Source organism: Bison bison, unplaced genomic scaffold (assembly GCF_000754665.1).
Source record: "Bison bison bison isolate TAMUID 2011002044 unplaced genomic scaffold, Bison_UMD1.0 scf7180017864533, whole genome shotgun sequence".
NCBI classification, from domain to species: domain Eukaryota; kingdom Metazoa; phylum Chordata; class Mammalia; order Artiodactyla; family Bovidae; genus Bison; species Bison bison.
In genome coordinates this window covers 9538568-9553673 of record NW_011495082.1, presented here as the reverse complement: position 1 = coordinate 9553673, position 15106 = coordinate 9538568, and the positions used below count along the sequence as shown (strand labels likewise).

At 37.3% G+C, this 15106-nt stretch overlaps 1 protein-coding gene across 4 annotated transcripts in view; it reads left to right on the top strand.

Annotated features, from left to right (window-relative positions):
• Positions 1-15106, top strand: part of TTC37 (tetratricopeptide repeat domain 37) — a 100844-nt gene that overhangs the window by 9922 nt on the left and 75816 nt on the right. For 3 of the 4 annotated variants that reach the window (XM_010831945.1, XM_010831942.1, XM_010831943.1), the window contains exons 4-9: positions 1042-1185; positions 2244-2335; positions 2730-2805; positions 3326-3490; positions 6904-7002; positions 7112-7220. In XM_010831945.1, the coding sequence (XP_010830247.1) occupies positions 1042-1185; positions 2244-2335; positions 2730-2805; positions 3326-3490; positions 6904-7002; positions 7112-7220 (685 nt within the window). The remainder of the gene's footprint in view (positions 1-1041; positions 1186-2243; positions 2336-2729; positions 2806-3325; positions 3491-6903; positions 7003-7111; positions 7221-15106) is intronic. The other variant, XM_010831944.1, reaches the window with a different exon arrangement.

The following is a 15106-nucleotide window of genomic DNA, read 5'->3' as shown; positions in this document are numbered from 1 at the left end:
AGACATGGAAGCAACCTAGATGTCCATCAGCAGATGAATGGATAAGAAAGCTGTGGTACATATACACAATGGAGTATTACTCAGCCATTAAAAAGAATACATTTGAATCAGTTCTAATGAGGTGGATGAAACTGGAGCCTATTATACAGAGTGAAGTAAGCCAGAAGGAAAAACATAAATACAGTATACTAACGCATATATATGGAATTTAGAAAGATGGTAACAATAACCCGGTGTACGAGACAGCAAAAGAGACACTGATGTATAGAACAGTCTTATGGACTCTGTGGGAGAGGGAGAGGGTGGGAATATTTGGGAGAATGGCAATGAAACATGTAAAATATCATGTAGGAAACGAGTTGCCAGTCCAGGTTCGATGCACGATGCTGGATGCTTGGGGCTGGTGCACTGGGACGACCCAGAGGGATGGTATGGGGAGGGAGGAGGGAGGAGGGTTCGGGATGGGGAACACATGTATACCTGTGGCGGATTCATTTTGATATTTGGCAAAACTAATACAATTATGTAAAGTTTAAAAATAAAATAAAATTAGAAAAAAAAAAAAGAAAAGAAAAAAAAACTAAAAAAAAAAAAATCTATCTGTTTAATATGGGGAGATGCTATCATAGGGGAAAGAAAATACTGGAGTTGGATAAGGGAGTTGGATACAATATGGAAAATAGTTTTGTAAGTGACTAGTAGCAGTGTGCCGTGGAGGGTGGTAAGAATAGTCTTAATTGTGCTCTTTATACTTAGTGTTATTCTCAAGGGGCAGAGGGAAGCATTTGGCTGAGGCATGAGGATTACTTGGGCATCTCTGTAAAATATGCCTCATATTTCAGGCCCCCCGCAGTCACTGGTCCAGTCCAGCTCCCCCTGTCCTTGAGGAAACCAGGGACCAGAGAGGTTGAGTGGTATTCTAAGATCACCAAGTTAGTGGTAGATCCAGATTTCCTGACTGTTAGGTAGACTGTCTTTGATTGTTGTTTGTCCACAAGTTTCTAAAACGTAACGAACGTCTCTTTTAATTTTTTTAACCAGACAGTGTTAAAACAAGAGAAGAATAACTATAATGCCTGGGTTTTTATTGGCGTTGCTGCAGCTGAGCTAGAACAGCCTGATCAGGCCCAGGGTGCCTACAAGAAAGCTGCTGAATTAGAGCCAGACCAGCTACTAGCTTGGCAGGTATGTATACATTCTTTTTTTTTTTTTGACTATGTTATAGGAAAGAACGTTTTTCAAAATACAGGTGACAGCTTTACAATAAGCATTTAGACCTCCATTTCCCCAGTATGAGAGAGAAGAAATTAAATTTATTGATCTCGTAAACTTGAAAGTTAGTTGGTGCCAAGGATGCTGTTTGCTACTATTTAACATCTAATCCAAAGGATTATTTCCAAATGTTAGGACAGAAATTGAAACATGATTATATAAATCTCCAACTTAATTATGTATGCATATGAGAGACTTATGAATAATATTCTTTATGCTTATCTGAGGGAAAAGATGGTATATTAATGTGTTTTTTAAAAAATAATATGAAAAAATTTGAAATTCCTATCTGAGTATGAGTTACATTCTTTTTTCTTATTTAATGGTCTCTGTTTTTTACTTGGCTTCTCCAGCTTTTTCATGTTTAATGACTTTGTTTCGTATCTCAATCACATCTTAGAAACTGTGATTAATAGGAGGTAGAAGACTCTGGAGAACGTGAACCTGTTTGTCTCAGGTTCACATGAACAAGAACATGAGTAGGTTGTCTGGTAACATCTCTCTGATGCCAGCTTTTATTGTGTACTGATTGGTTTAGGATATCTATCTTTATTTGAAGCAAAAATGATAATTTCCACAGAGTACTTGGATTTCTTTCTTTTGACCATGTGAAAATAGTGTTGTATGGTAACATCTTAAGAGTTAAAATTGCACAAGAATTATTTAAGAAGTATTTATTATTGTGAAATACATTTTCAAAAGTAAAGAGAATGATGAAATGAACCACTCTGTGCCCATCATCCAGTTTCAATAAAAACCTACTCACGGCCAGTGTTTTTTCATCTGTACTTTCACCCACTCCCTCCTACCCCCAGTTATTTGGAGGCAAATCCCAGGTGTTTTATTTCATCTGTAAACTATAATAATCTCTGTCATAAATAATCTTTACAGATTGTCACTTTACTTAGCAAAACAAATGTGAGCACACTGGATGTCTTTGGAAGAGTAATCATTGCTGTTTCCTCTTCTAGGGGTTAGCAAGTTTGTATGAGAAATGTAATCACATAAATGCTAAGGATGACTTACCTGGTGTTTACCAAAAGCTCCTGGATCTGTATGAAAGGTAATCAGTACGTGGCGAAAGGCTCGTTTCTGTAAAGGCTTGAAGTAGAAGAAACTGGTTAAAATTATATACAAGTACTTCAAACATTTACTGGGAATTGGAAATCATTTTCCTTTCAAACTATTGTTACAGAATCTCTTAATTGTGATTGAAACAGTAATAGTAGGCGGGTTGACTAATTTGAGAACTTTGATATTATTTTTAGTCAATGTAATAGAAGATAATGTTTCTTAAACCTTTATTTTTTATGAGAGGCTCATTTTATGAAATTTTTCTGTAGTGTGATAGAGGATATGTTCCAGTAGTATTATTTTGGTGATATTTTAATTTTTGTGTCTTAAGTCCTCAGTTTTTTTCATTAATCAAATTCAAAATCCTCTTTTTCTATTCTAAGTGTTGACAAACAGAAGTGGTGTGATGTCTGTAAGAAACTGGTGGATCTGTATTACCAAGAAAAGAAACACGTAGAGGTCGGTTAATGATTTGCTTGGGTAGTAAATTTCTTTTAATAAAACCATTAGTAAAAGGAAGCTTTCATTTAGCTTAAGGACACATTTAAAAAATGAACATATGATACAGCATCAAAACAAATTACAGTGCTTTGAAAACTGTAACTTGGAATTCAGCTATCATAACTTCCAAACTTTTTTGAAACTGGGCAGGGATAAATAAAATAAGTAAAAGTGTATCATCTGTAGAATTCAGTGACTCATTTGTGGTGTCCCACTGCTGATGCTGTAAGTTATGAAGACTGGGGCATATAGTCATTCCTGTATGCACTCTGGTATCTCAGTCATACTTCTCATATAAGGACTATGTGGGTTTGCCCAGTCATCCTATTTTTTTTATGGAATTCATAATAGATGGAGCTCTCTGCTTTTGCAGTTTTTATGTATTAGTAAATAAAGATGTTTTTATTTATAGATTTAAATGTTTTTAATAGCATTTCAGTATTTTACATATAGTAACCATTTTAAATCTCCTTAATAGGTGGCCCGAACATGGCACAAATTGATAAAGACACGACAGGAAGAAGGTGCAGACAACCAGGAGCTTCATCAGCTGTGGAGGAAATTGACTCAGTTGCTGGCTGAGTGCACTGAGGACCAGAATAATGAGACCCAGCAATTGGTACTGAGCCGTGTACTGCCCACAGTTTGTATCATGAAAGTTGATCATTCAGTTGAGTTTAGAAAATGGAAACATGATATAATATAGAAAAACACTGTATGTCAGACTAGATATTTTAAATTCATAGATGCTCTTCCTGATAAAGTCAGAGTTACAGGCCTGCAGTTTCAAACTAAGTCTGGACAGAGTGGAAATGGTATTCAGGGTATCAAAATTTTACATCCCGATATTCACAAGAATTCACACTATATCAGTTACTTAATAACTGTGAAAAAGAAACTATGAAATTGACTTTTACAAAACTGCTGTTTCTAAAAAATTGTACCTTAAAGGTATGTGTCTTCATATTTCTGAACTAAGAGTATTAAATTGCTTTCAGGTTTAACAATTAGAGTATTTTATTTTTTTATGTATTTAATTTTTATTAAAGTATTATTGGTTTACAGTGTTGTGTTCATTTCAGGTGTACAGCAAAGTGAATCAGTTATTCATGTACATACATCTACTCTTTAGATTCTTTCCCCATGTAGGTCATTAAAGAGTATTCAGTAGAGTTCCCTGTGCGAGACACAGTAGGTCCTTATTAGTTATGTATTTTACATGTAGTACTGTGTATATGTCAATCCCAGTTTCCCAGTTTATCCCTCCCCTGCTACTTGCCCCCCTGGTAACTGTAAGGTTGTTTTCTACATGTCTCTTTTTCTGTACCATTTTTTAATAGATTCAGCATGTAAGTGATATCATATGATGTTTGTCTTTCTGCGTCTGACTTTGCTCAGTACGACGATCTCTGGGTCCGTCCGTGCTGTCGCAGATGGGTTATGTCATTCTTTTTATGGCTGCGTGGTAGTCCATTGCATGTATGCCTGCATCGTCTTTGTCCACGCCTCTGTCGATAGACATTTAGGTTGCTTCTGTGTCTTGGCTATTGTAAACAGTGCTGCATTGAGCATTGGGGTGCGTGTGTCTTTTTGAATTATGGTTTTCTCCAGATATATGCCCAGGAGTGGGATTGCTGGATCACATGATAGTTCTGTATTTAGTTTTTTGAAGGACCCTCCATGCTGTTTTCCATATGGTTGCACCATTTTACATTCCCACCAACAGTGTACGAGGGTTTCTTTTCCTCCACACCATCTCCAGCGTTTGTTGTTTGTAGTCTTTTAGATGATGACTGTTCTGACCGGTGTGAGGTGATACCTCATTGTGGTTTTGGCTTACATTTTTCTAATAATTAGTGATGTTGAACATCTTTCCATGTGCCTCTCGGCCATCTTCTTTGTATGTCTTCTTTGGAGGAATGTCTGTTTAGATCTTGCACTCGGTTTTTGCTGGGGTTATTTGGTTTTTCTTTTTGTTATTGTTGAGCTGCATAAAGTATTTGTATTAAATGTATTTTGGAGATTAATCCCTTGTCAGTAGTAGACTATTATATTTAGAGTGTTTATATTTAGTATCTGGATTGCTTATTCCTAGCAGTATTCCTTTTTAAACTGCAGCTTTTCAAGTAATTGAAAAGAATTTTTAAAAGACTATTAAAAAACCACTGGTTTTGAACTGTAAATGAAAAATATTTTCATCATTATATTTTTTATAAGTTTAAAGGTAAACTTAATTTCTTATTATAGTAAATAAGCACTCAATGTACACTTGTTAAATTGAATAGAATTTTAAAATGTTAACAATTATAGATTCTGCGTAAGATTGGAAGCTCTTTCTTCATTTGTTCACTCACTCATTTGTTCCTTTAATCAGAAAGTATGGGGAAACTATTACTGTATGTCAGGCAATGTCCTAAGTGCTAGGAATGAAAATATGAGAATAAGGTTTTCATTCATTTGTATATTGGAGAATTAATCCTTTGTCAGTTGTTTCATTTGCTATTATTTTCTCCCATTCTGAGGGTTGTCTTTTCACCTTGTTTATAATTCCCTTTGCTGTGCAAAAGCTTTTAAGTTTAATTACATCCAATTTGTTTATTTTTATTTCCATTTCTCTAGGAGTTGGGTCATAAAGGATTTTGCTGTGGTTTATGTCAGAGAGTCTTCTGCCTTTGTTTTCCTCTAAGAGTTTTATAGTTTCTGGTCTTATATTAAGGTCTTTAATCCCTTTTGAGTTTATTTTTGTATATGTACTCTATATGTTTGTAGGAAGTACTCTAATTTCATTATTTTGCACATAGCTGTCCAGTTTTCCCAGCACCACTTGTTGAAGGGACTATCTTATCTCCATTGTATATATTGATTTACTGGTATATAGATTCACTTGTAGAAAGAAATTGAATGGTGACAAAATTAGGTGATTTATTGATTTCTCTTAAATCACATCTTCATATTTGACTTCATTATTTCTTTAAAATAGTATAGGTTACCGGAGTATCAGAGACATGCTGAAATAAGTAAAATTTTAAAAAATCCATACTGTACTACTTCATGGAAGAGAATTAATTATACTTGTCATTTTAAGAATTAATTTCTAGCTGTTAAAAATAGGATAAAAGTATTGGGGGGCAGTTATTTTCAAGCTGAATGCTAGTGATACTCTGCTTCATTTGTGTTCAGAGAAAAAAATTTGTCATATATTTTACATATGGATTAATTTCTTTATTATGTTTTTGAACCTATTGTGCATGCTTGACTTTGTTAGGCTTCTTTTTTTATTTTCTTCAAGATCATTAACTTTATCAGAGCAGTAAAATTTTACTTACTTATACAGACTTCACGTCATCCTTTACAAAAAGAATTTGAGATGGTGAACTGTATTATGAATTTTCATTATACAGTCATGGAAATTCATTGTGAAAAATGTGGAACTTATGTAACCAAATGAATGGTACTCTTTAAAAGTGCTTGCCTTGGATTCAGGTATTGCTGTTTTTGCTGAGGAAACATTTAGAAGGCTTCTTTTGGAATTTTCCTCAAAGTCAGTTAATAGTACTGTATAAAGGAAATGATCTCATTACAGTTCAGTCATATCTCTGATTTTCTTTTATCAAAAGTATGACTTCAGAAACATTTTGTTTTTGAGATTGAAGATTTGCTATTATGAAGATGTTCCAAAGACTGTACTGGTGATTTCAGAAGGGATGTTTTAAAAGTGATCTGGGCAATAGAAGCTACACTGACATATGAGACTATACCCCTTAACTCCTTAGTAGAGAGCAGCAAGCACTTAAGGGAACATTTCATTACTGTTGTTAAGCAGTTTATAGTTGTCCCTCAGTTCAGTGCAGTCTGCTGGCCAGTTGGAGTTGGGATGTATTCCAAGCTTATACATTTTTTCCCCTCATTGAAATTGTCAGGGCCAGACAATAAACATATTTGCAGTTACTAGTTGAGGGTGTCCTTTGTATAAGTGAGTCTTCTGTGTTCAACTGTTTGTTACATTTGTCACTTAAGTAAACTACAGATGATAGTTTTTTTGTTTCTTTGTTTCAGCTTTTAACTGCTTTTGAGAATGCATTGGGCTTATCAGATAAGATTCCTAGCGAAGATCACCAAGTGCTTTATAAACATTTCATTCAGTGTTTATCCAAAGTAAGTTGATTTTTAAAATTTCTAATATGACTTTTCTATTCTAATGAGGAACGTATTCATAAATATATTTTACTGCTACTCAGTTTATTTTACTTTTTTTTTTTTCAAGTTTCCTCATGAGACTGCTAGGTTGAAGAAGGCCTGTGAAGGAATGATAAACATCTATCCCACTGTACAATATCCATTAGAAGTGCTTTGTTTACATTTAATTGAATCAGGTAATTTCTTCTTTATTATATTGTGTGTCCTAGAGATCTGAGAGTAATGTTGATGTCAATCAAAAATTGCTTTATTGCCTATTGCTTGTAAAGTATTATTTCAGTATTTCTGGACATGAGAGGAGGTATGATAGTTAGTCTTTATGCACATGAAAAGGCTAAGAAATACAGGAAAGTATAGTGACACAGGGAATTGTGAGCCACCGAGTTCATTGTACAATTGCACTCGTCTCACATGCTAGTAAAGTAATGCTCAAAATTCTCCAAGCCAAGCTTCAGCAGTACGTGAATCGTGAACTTCCAGATGTTCAAGCTGGTTTTAGAAAAGGCAGAGGAACCAGAGATCAAATTGCCAACATCTGCTGGATCGTGGAAAAAGCAAGAGAGTTCCAGAAAAACATCTATTTCTGCTTTATTGACTATGCCAAAGCCTTTGACTGTGTGGATCACAATAAACTGTGGAAAATTCTGAAAGAGATGGAAATACCAGACCACCTGACCTTCCTCTTGAGAAACCTGTATACAGGTCAGGAAGCAACAATTAGAACTGGACATAGAACAACAGACTGGTTCCAAATAGGAAAAGGAGTACGTCAAGGCTGTATATTGTCACCCTGCTTGTTTAACTTCTGTGCAGAGTACATCATGAGAAACGCTGGGCTGGAAGAAGCACAAGCTGGAATCAAGATTGCCGGGAGAAATATCAATAACCTCAGATATGCAGATGACACCACCCTTATGGCAGAAAGTGAAGAGGAACTAAAAAGCCTCTTGATGAAAGTGCAAGAGGAGAGTGAAAAAGTTGGCTTAAAGCTTAATATTCAGAAAACGAAGATCATGACATCTGGTCCCATCACTTCATGGGAAATAGATGGGGAAACTGGAAACAGTGTCAGACTTAATCTTTTTGGGCTCCAAAATCACTGCAGATGATGACTGCAGCCATGAAATTAAAAGACGCTCAATCCTTGGAAGAAAAGTTATGACCAACCTAGATAGCATATTCAAAAGCAGAGACATTACTTTGCCAACAAAGGTCTGTCTAGTCAAGGCTATGGTTTTTCCAGTGGTCATGTATGGATGTGAGAGTTGGACTGTGAAGAAAGCTGAGTGCTGAAGAATCGATGCTTTTGAAGTGTGGTGTTGGAGAAGACTCTTGAGAGTCCCTTGGACTGCAAGGAGATCCAACAAGTTCATTCTGAAGGGGATCAGCCCTGGGATTTCTTTGGAAGGAATGATGCTAAAGCTGAAACTCCAGTACTTTGGCCACCTCATGTGAAGAGTTGACTCATTGGAAAAGACTCTGATGCTGGGAGGGGTTGGGGGCAGGAGGAAAAGGGGCAGATGGAGGATGAGATGGCTGGATGGCATCACCAACTCGATGGACGTGAGTTTGAGTAAACTCCAGGAGTTGGTGATGGACAGGGAGGCCTGGCTTGCTGCGATTCATGGGGTTGCAAAGAGTAGGACACGACTGAGCGACTGAACAGAACTGAACTGAATTCATTGTTGATTAGTAAGGTCTTTTGGAAGGTGGGAATTGGAGAAGGTCTTGAATTTTCCATAGAAATTAGATGAACAGGAGGAGGTGAAAGATACTCCCCATGGCATGAGCAGAGGTATGGAGCTAGGTGCAGTTTGGGGGAATAGTAGAATAGTTTTATTTGCTGTAGTAGAAAGACTAAAATCTGTTTTAGTTAAGTAGTTTAGACTGTATTACATAGGGATATAAATGTCCTGGAGAAGATTTTGTTAATGATAAGCATTCTCAGTGTTGATGTTATGTCGTATGTCATTGTCACACAAGTACATTGTTAAATATGATAAAGTAATGAAGTTTGTGAATGATCTGCTTTTTCAATAAAACAGAGCAGAATTCAAGTCAGATAGTGTGTCTTAGTGTGTGCTCAGTGCTCTTGCTTCGTTGTGTGCTTTCTCTGGGGGAAGAGAGAGAGGTGATGACAGCTAGCCTGCTGGGAGTTGCCACAACTTGCAGCTGTAGATGTCTTGTGCCTGTCAGTTTACAGAATGTTGACTATATTGGTTTTCATAGCAGCTGCTGTCCTTTTTTGCCAGGGTCTGTGCTGAACAGGTGCTTTAAAAATAACTTGAATATCACTCCTGTCCATGTGTGTATTCACCTGATACAAATAAAGTTCATTGAAGTCAGTCATTGGGATGGAATTAACAGTACCAGTACCAGTGTGGTAGTGATTGTGAGTTGGTGCAGAGCTTTCCTAAGCTAAGTTTTTTCACTTTGTTGCTAAATGAGTATACACTTGGGAATGCTTTGTTTGTTACTGACCGTCACATATTCCATAATTGAAAAATGGTCGAAAATTACCGCTAAAGATAATTGAGGGAAAATTCCTATTACAGAAATCTCATTATACCAATCTTGACTCTGCCTACTCTGACTTCCCCTTCTAAGTCCAACTTGTATTTTTTCCCCTCTCGTGCCTGAGTTGAAGTCCTGAACTCTTACCTTCAGTCTGTGATTTTTTTATGGTGAGCAGTAAATGGATCCCCTTCTCCTTACTTTAACTGAGTCCAAGATAAACATGGAAGAGCACTTTGCTCTAACGTGAGAAAAGCAAACGTTGTAAGTGTTGTGCACGCTCAGTTGTGGCCGATTCTTTGTGACCCCTTGGACTGTAGCCTGCTAGACTCCTCTGTCCAGGGAATTTTTCAGGCAAGAATACTGGAGTGGGTTGCCATTTCCTCCAGGGGATCTTCCTGACCTAGGGATCGAACCTACATCTCTCGCGTCTCCTGCATTGGTAGGTGGATTCTTTGCCGCTAATGCCACTCGGGAAGCACAGAAGTGTCGTAGTGAGTAGCTTATGAAGTATAAAGTCTCTAACTTGGTTTGCAGGATATATTGTACAGAAAATAGACTAGATTGGATAGAATAAGTGATACTAAGAACAAATGAACTGTAGGAACGAATGAACTGGGAATATGATAGCAACTGAAAGTAACAGGTAAATGAAGACAATAGAGATTTTTTTAGAGGTGAAAGGAGGGAGAAATCAATTTTAATTTTGGGCTTTCCTGAAAAGTTGCACTAATATGGAATGATGGTTTGTACAAAGGTAAGTTGTTGAGAGGAGGTGTTAACGGGTGTTCAGAGGGGAATGCTCATCAGGGTTTACTCTCGAGAGAGCAGTACAAAGGCTAGTTTTAAGGCTTGGACACCATTTGCGTGTAGGTGAAAGGGAATGGAGTGGACGACTTCAGAGGATGCCTGAAGAGCAGAAACATGTATAATGTGCCTTGTGTGGAAAGGGAGGAAGAGGGGGAAGAAGGAAATGGAGGACAGAGAAGTGAAGAGGTCAGAGAGGAAAGAGGGGGACCTCGATAAAAAGCAAGACAGAAGGCAAGGAAAGCATTTCACAAGGGAGAGCTGTCGTGAGAGATTGAGCAACTAGTTTTATGATTAAGAGGCCTTTAGTAGGGCTGTCTTTTTTAATCAAAGTGAGTGAATTGAAACTTAGAATACATGATGAGAAAAAAGTAGGAAGAAGTGGAGAGCAGGTATAAAGGGAAGCAATCCAGGGACAGAGTGACTTCATTTAAGGGACGGGAGGAGGAAGCGTGAAAGGGGATAATAGACTTTTAGAGGAGAAGGGGAATTGCAGTGGTGTCACCTGGAAGGAGACTTTCAAGAAGAAAGAGCTAGTTAACATTATGGGCGTTGCCTTGCGGTCAAGGAGGAGGATGCCTACTGAGAGACTTTCAGTACAAGAAGCATGCTTAGAGCTTGTATGTATGGTTTTTATTTTGTTTTGCTCTAATAGGAAGCTTAGTTCTAAATCACTCAATTTCTTCAAACTTTAACTTGAGGCCAGTGTGTTCCCAAGATAAGCGGACTGGTTTTCTTTATCGTGTAGCCCCTGGTATCCATCTTCCAGCCATTTTTCTGTGTTTACAATTGTGATTGATAAATTAATGGCTGGAGTTTACCCTTTTGTTTCTGTTCCTGTTCAGCTATTAATGGCTTGTGCCATTCCCTCATTCTTGACCTGCTCACATGAAGATACTCTGACATTTCTTTTTGAAAACTAATTAAACGTTTTCTTAAGAGGCACATATAACCCTGTAATGTGAATTTGTCGAGTAAATATGCCTTCATATCCCCAAAAGCCTACAAAATTGTAGAAGTGGGATCAACAAATAGTTTGCATGTAAAGTACTTATCCTTTAATTAAAAATGAACTAAAAAACAAAACCAAGAAAAAAAAGTAGTCTGCAGACTTTTGCCTATAAATTCAATACTTGACAAAATATTTTAGTAAAGAGATAGCAAAGGGGTTATGCCGTTTGATTAGAGAGGGTGTTGGTTTACGTGAAAAAAAAAAAATCATTCTCAAAGAGGTTTTGAGGATGGGTAATTTGCAGAGTTGAAAGAGAGCTCTATATCCTGGCAAAGGGGAGTGGGTGGGTGGATATTTATCCATGTGGGGCAGCTTCTTTCCCTGCTGGAATGTTAGTTGTGAGGGTTTGCGGAATGGAGCAGTGCAGACTTGGACGCGTTAAATACAGGAGGTGCAGCTGGCCGCCCACTCCAGCGTCCTTGCCTGGAGAATCCCAGGGGCGGGGGAGCCTGGTGGGCTGCGGTCTGTGGGGTTGCACAGAGTTGGACACGACTGAAGCGACTTAGCAGCAGCAGCATTATTCTGGGGTGAGAGCTTAATTGTTAAGGCAGGACAGTAGGAAGCTGTGCTTAATGGTTTCTTTCTTTTTCATATTTTCGTTGCTCCTTGAAGCTGAACTTTCTATATATTAAGAACTTTTGAAAATCTGGAAGGCCTCCTAAAGGCTGATCTATCCTCCCCCAGAGTACTTCAGTGCCTGCAGAATTTGCTACTTCAACAGCAGTTAATCACTGAGTTCTTTTCCACTGAGGACAAATAGATCCGTTCTCCTTTGTCCTCCTTTGCATGTTGAGGCTTGAAGATGTATTTTCGAAATGACTCTGTTTATAAAGCTTCACATAACAAGTAGTGAATAGCTTTCGCCTGATGAAATGTTATTTCATGCTAAATGACCGTTTTTGATTTATTTTGTTTTGCTTTATTGCTGAAATGGGGGAAGATAAAAAAGGACTTGTTTCTTCAAACAGAAAAGAGTGTAAGGTTTTGTGTTCTAGAAATATTAGAAAATCCAGGTGGAAATAAAGAAATGAGTACATGCTGTTTTTCTCCCTCCCAAGCTAGGCTATTTAAAAAAAAAAAAAGTTCTATAGCACTGATGGATTCCTTTGGGATGTCAGAAATAAAATAGTTATTAAAAAAAAAACACCTCTTGCCTTTTTTTGTGATAAACTTTAGAAAACAGAATTCTTATAGCTATTACTTAGCACCTGCTCTGAACCTTTTCAGAACATCTTTTATCAGCTCCATGTCTAGCTTGCCCTGTTTATTTTTTTATTTGGCTGTGTGGGGTCTTTGTTGCAATGTTTGGGATCTTTAGTTGTGGCATGTGGGATCTAGATCCCTGACCAGGGATCAAACCTGGGTCTCCTGCATTGGGAGCACAGAGTCTTAACCACTGGACCACTAGGGAAGTGCCTCTTACTTGCCTTATTGATAAATAAAGGTAATATGGCCAAACTGTTTTAAAGTCACTGAATCTGGAATCTTGGAATCTTTTAAATGTTAAAAAGAGCAGATAAGTAAATGATTTTCTATTCAGATTAATGAAGTCTGTTTCCTCTCTGGTTTTGTCTCCAACATTTGTATAGGTAGTATTTTCAATAAGAATTAGTATGGAGAAGTGGATTGAGAGTTGAAGCTGGAATATTCCTTGTGTCGTTATTACTGTTGATGGTTTTTGTGAACACTGTAGAGAAATCCTCTAAGTGCCACTTGATCATATGTAGAGAGTATGTTCTTAAGGGCTTGACGTGAATATAGTTTCCTCAAATCTCATTTTGTTTCTATAATTGTGCTCCCAGATGTTAACAAAGGGAGTATGTTAGAAAAATTTACCTTCTTTTAAAAGGTTTTCATGTTGTTCCTGGACCTTTTGGAAACCGTTTTCATCTCTTAGTCACACTTTGCTTACGCTCAGTGTGGATGTTCATTGGAAAGATGCCTGACTGGCTTGTCTTCTTTTCATCTTAGGTGTGTTTTCTGTAATCAGGGCATTTGTGATAGCCAGGATAGCCTGTCATGAATTGTGTTTTTATGGAGTAAGAGAGTTTTGACTCAGTTGAGTAGAAATTGAAGATAAAATTTTAGTAGCCATTTTATTTTCTTTTTTAGAACGGTGACTGTTTTTAATTCTCCATAGTAATTCTCAGCCATTTGCCTATTCATAGACTCAGCCTTTTGGGACATCTGTTATTACAGTATTAATTTTTTTAAAGTTTTTCCCTTTAGCTGTGCTGGGTTTTCGCTGCTGTGTGGGCTTTTCCCTGGTTGCAGCGAGTGGGGGCCACTTCCCGGCTGCAGTGTGAGGGCCTCTCGTGGTGGTGGTGTCTCTTGTGGAGTATGGGCCCCAGGACACCTGGGCTTCAGCAGTTATGGCATGTGGGCTTAGTGGTCACATCTCCCGGGCTCTGGAGCAGAGGCTCAGTTGTTGTGACTCATAGGCCCTCTGCTCCACAGCACGTGGGATCTTCCCAGCCCAAGGACTGAACTCATGTCTCTTGCACTGGCGGGGATTCCTCACCGCTGAGCCAATAGTAAAGCCTCGTAATGGTATTTTTAAAAGATCATTACAATATTTAATGAATGTCTGCCATGTGTAAGATACTATACTAGCCCCTATCTTTCAGAAATGACTGTTAGTTACAGAGACAGCAAAGGCAGGGTATACCTGTCATAAAGCTAGTAATACAGTGGGCATATGGTATTGGCAAATACTGTAGACTGGTGGTTCTTAAAGTATGGTCTCTGGACCAGGAGTATCACCTGAGAACTTGTTAGAAATGCAGATTCTCAGGGCTAATAGCAGACCTGCTGAATCAGAAACTTTGAGAGTGGAGCTCAGCATTTTTGGTTTTAAAAAGTCTTCCAGGTTATTCTGATATCTGATAGTTTAGACAATACCACTGGATAAAATAGAGGGGGGGACCCCATTGGTTTGCTTTTGGAGGATGCAGGGTGTATGAAACTAGGCATGTCTATTCTTGGAATTCATATTTATAGAAGCGATAGAACATGTTGACAGAAGGAGAATTCTTGTGTAGAATCAGGCTTCTTCTTTCTGGCTTATTAACCAAAGTAATATTTCTTCCAATTGATTCTCACATTTCACCAAACAGTATTGAAGTTTTAATTCTTTAGCCATTATGAATTCTGTGAATCTTTGGCGCCAACTTGGACTTCTAAGTTAATATGTAAAATATTATTTAGGGATTATGCATTGTTGTATGTTTGGTTTTGAAAATTTTGTGTAAATATGTAGGCTAAATGGTATCATGCAAAGAATTCACCTTTAATATCTGTTGCTGAAACAGTGGTTCCATATGTGGTTTGTGACTGTTTTACATAAATACATAAGCATCAGGTCTTTTTTCAGTTAACCTGTTTTTATTTATTCCCTTGTTTATTGCTTCAAGTTGTAAATTACTGTCTAAATTACTTTTTAAGAATTTTCTTATGTGATTAAACAATTTATTAAAGTGGTGAATGGTATTCACAGTTTATTCTCAAAACAGAAGCCTTCTTTTCCACCTGTTTTTCTGCTTTTCTGGGAACAGGAATCTTGGGATTGATTGTGGTTTGAGAAAATGGAAATACAACAGAACCTACAATGTTTTCTAAGCTAATTATTTTTACCAAAATAAATTCAAAATGCAGACATTGAATGAGTACTACGTAAGCTTTACTGTTAACTTACATAGGAAAAGGAAGTTTTGAAAGAATACAAAAATG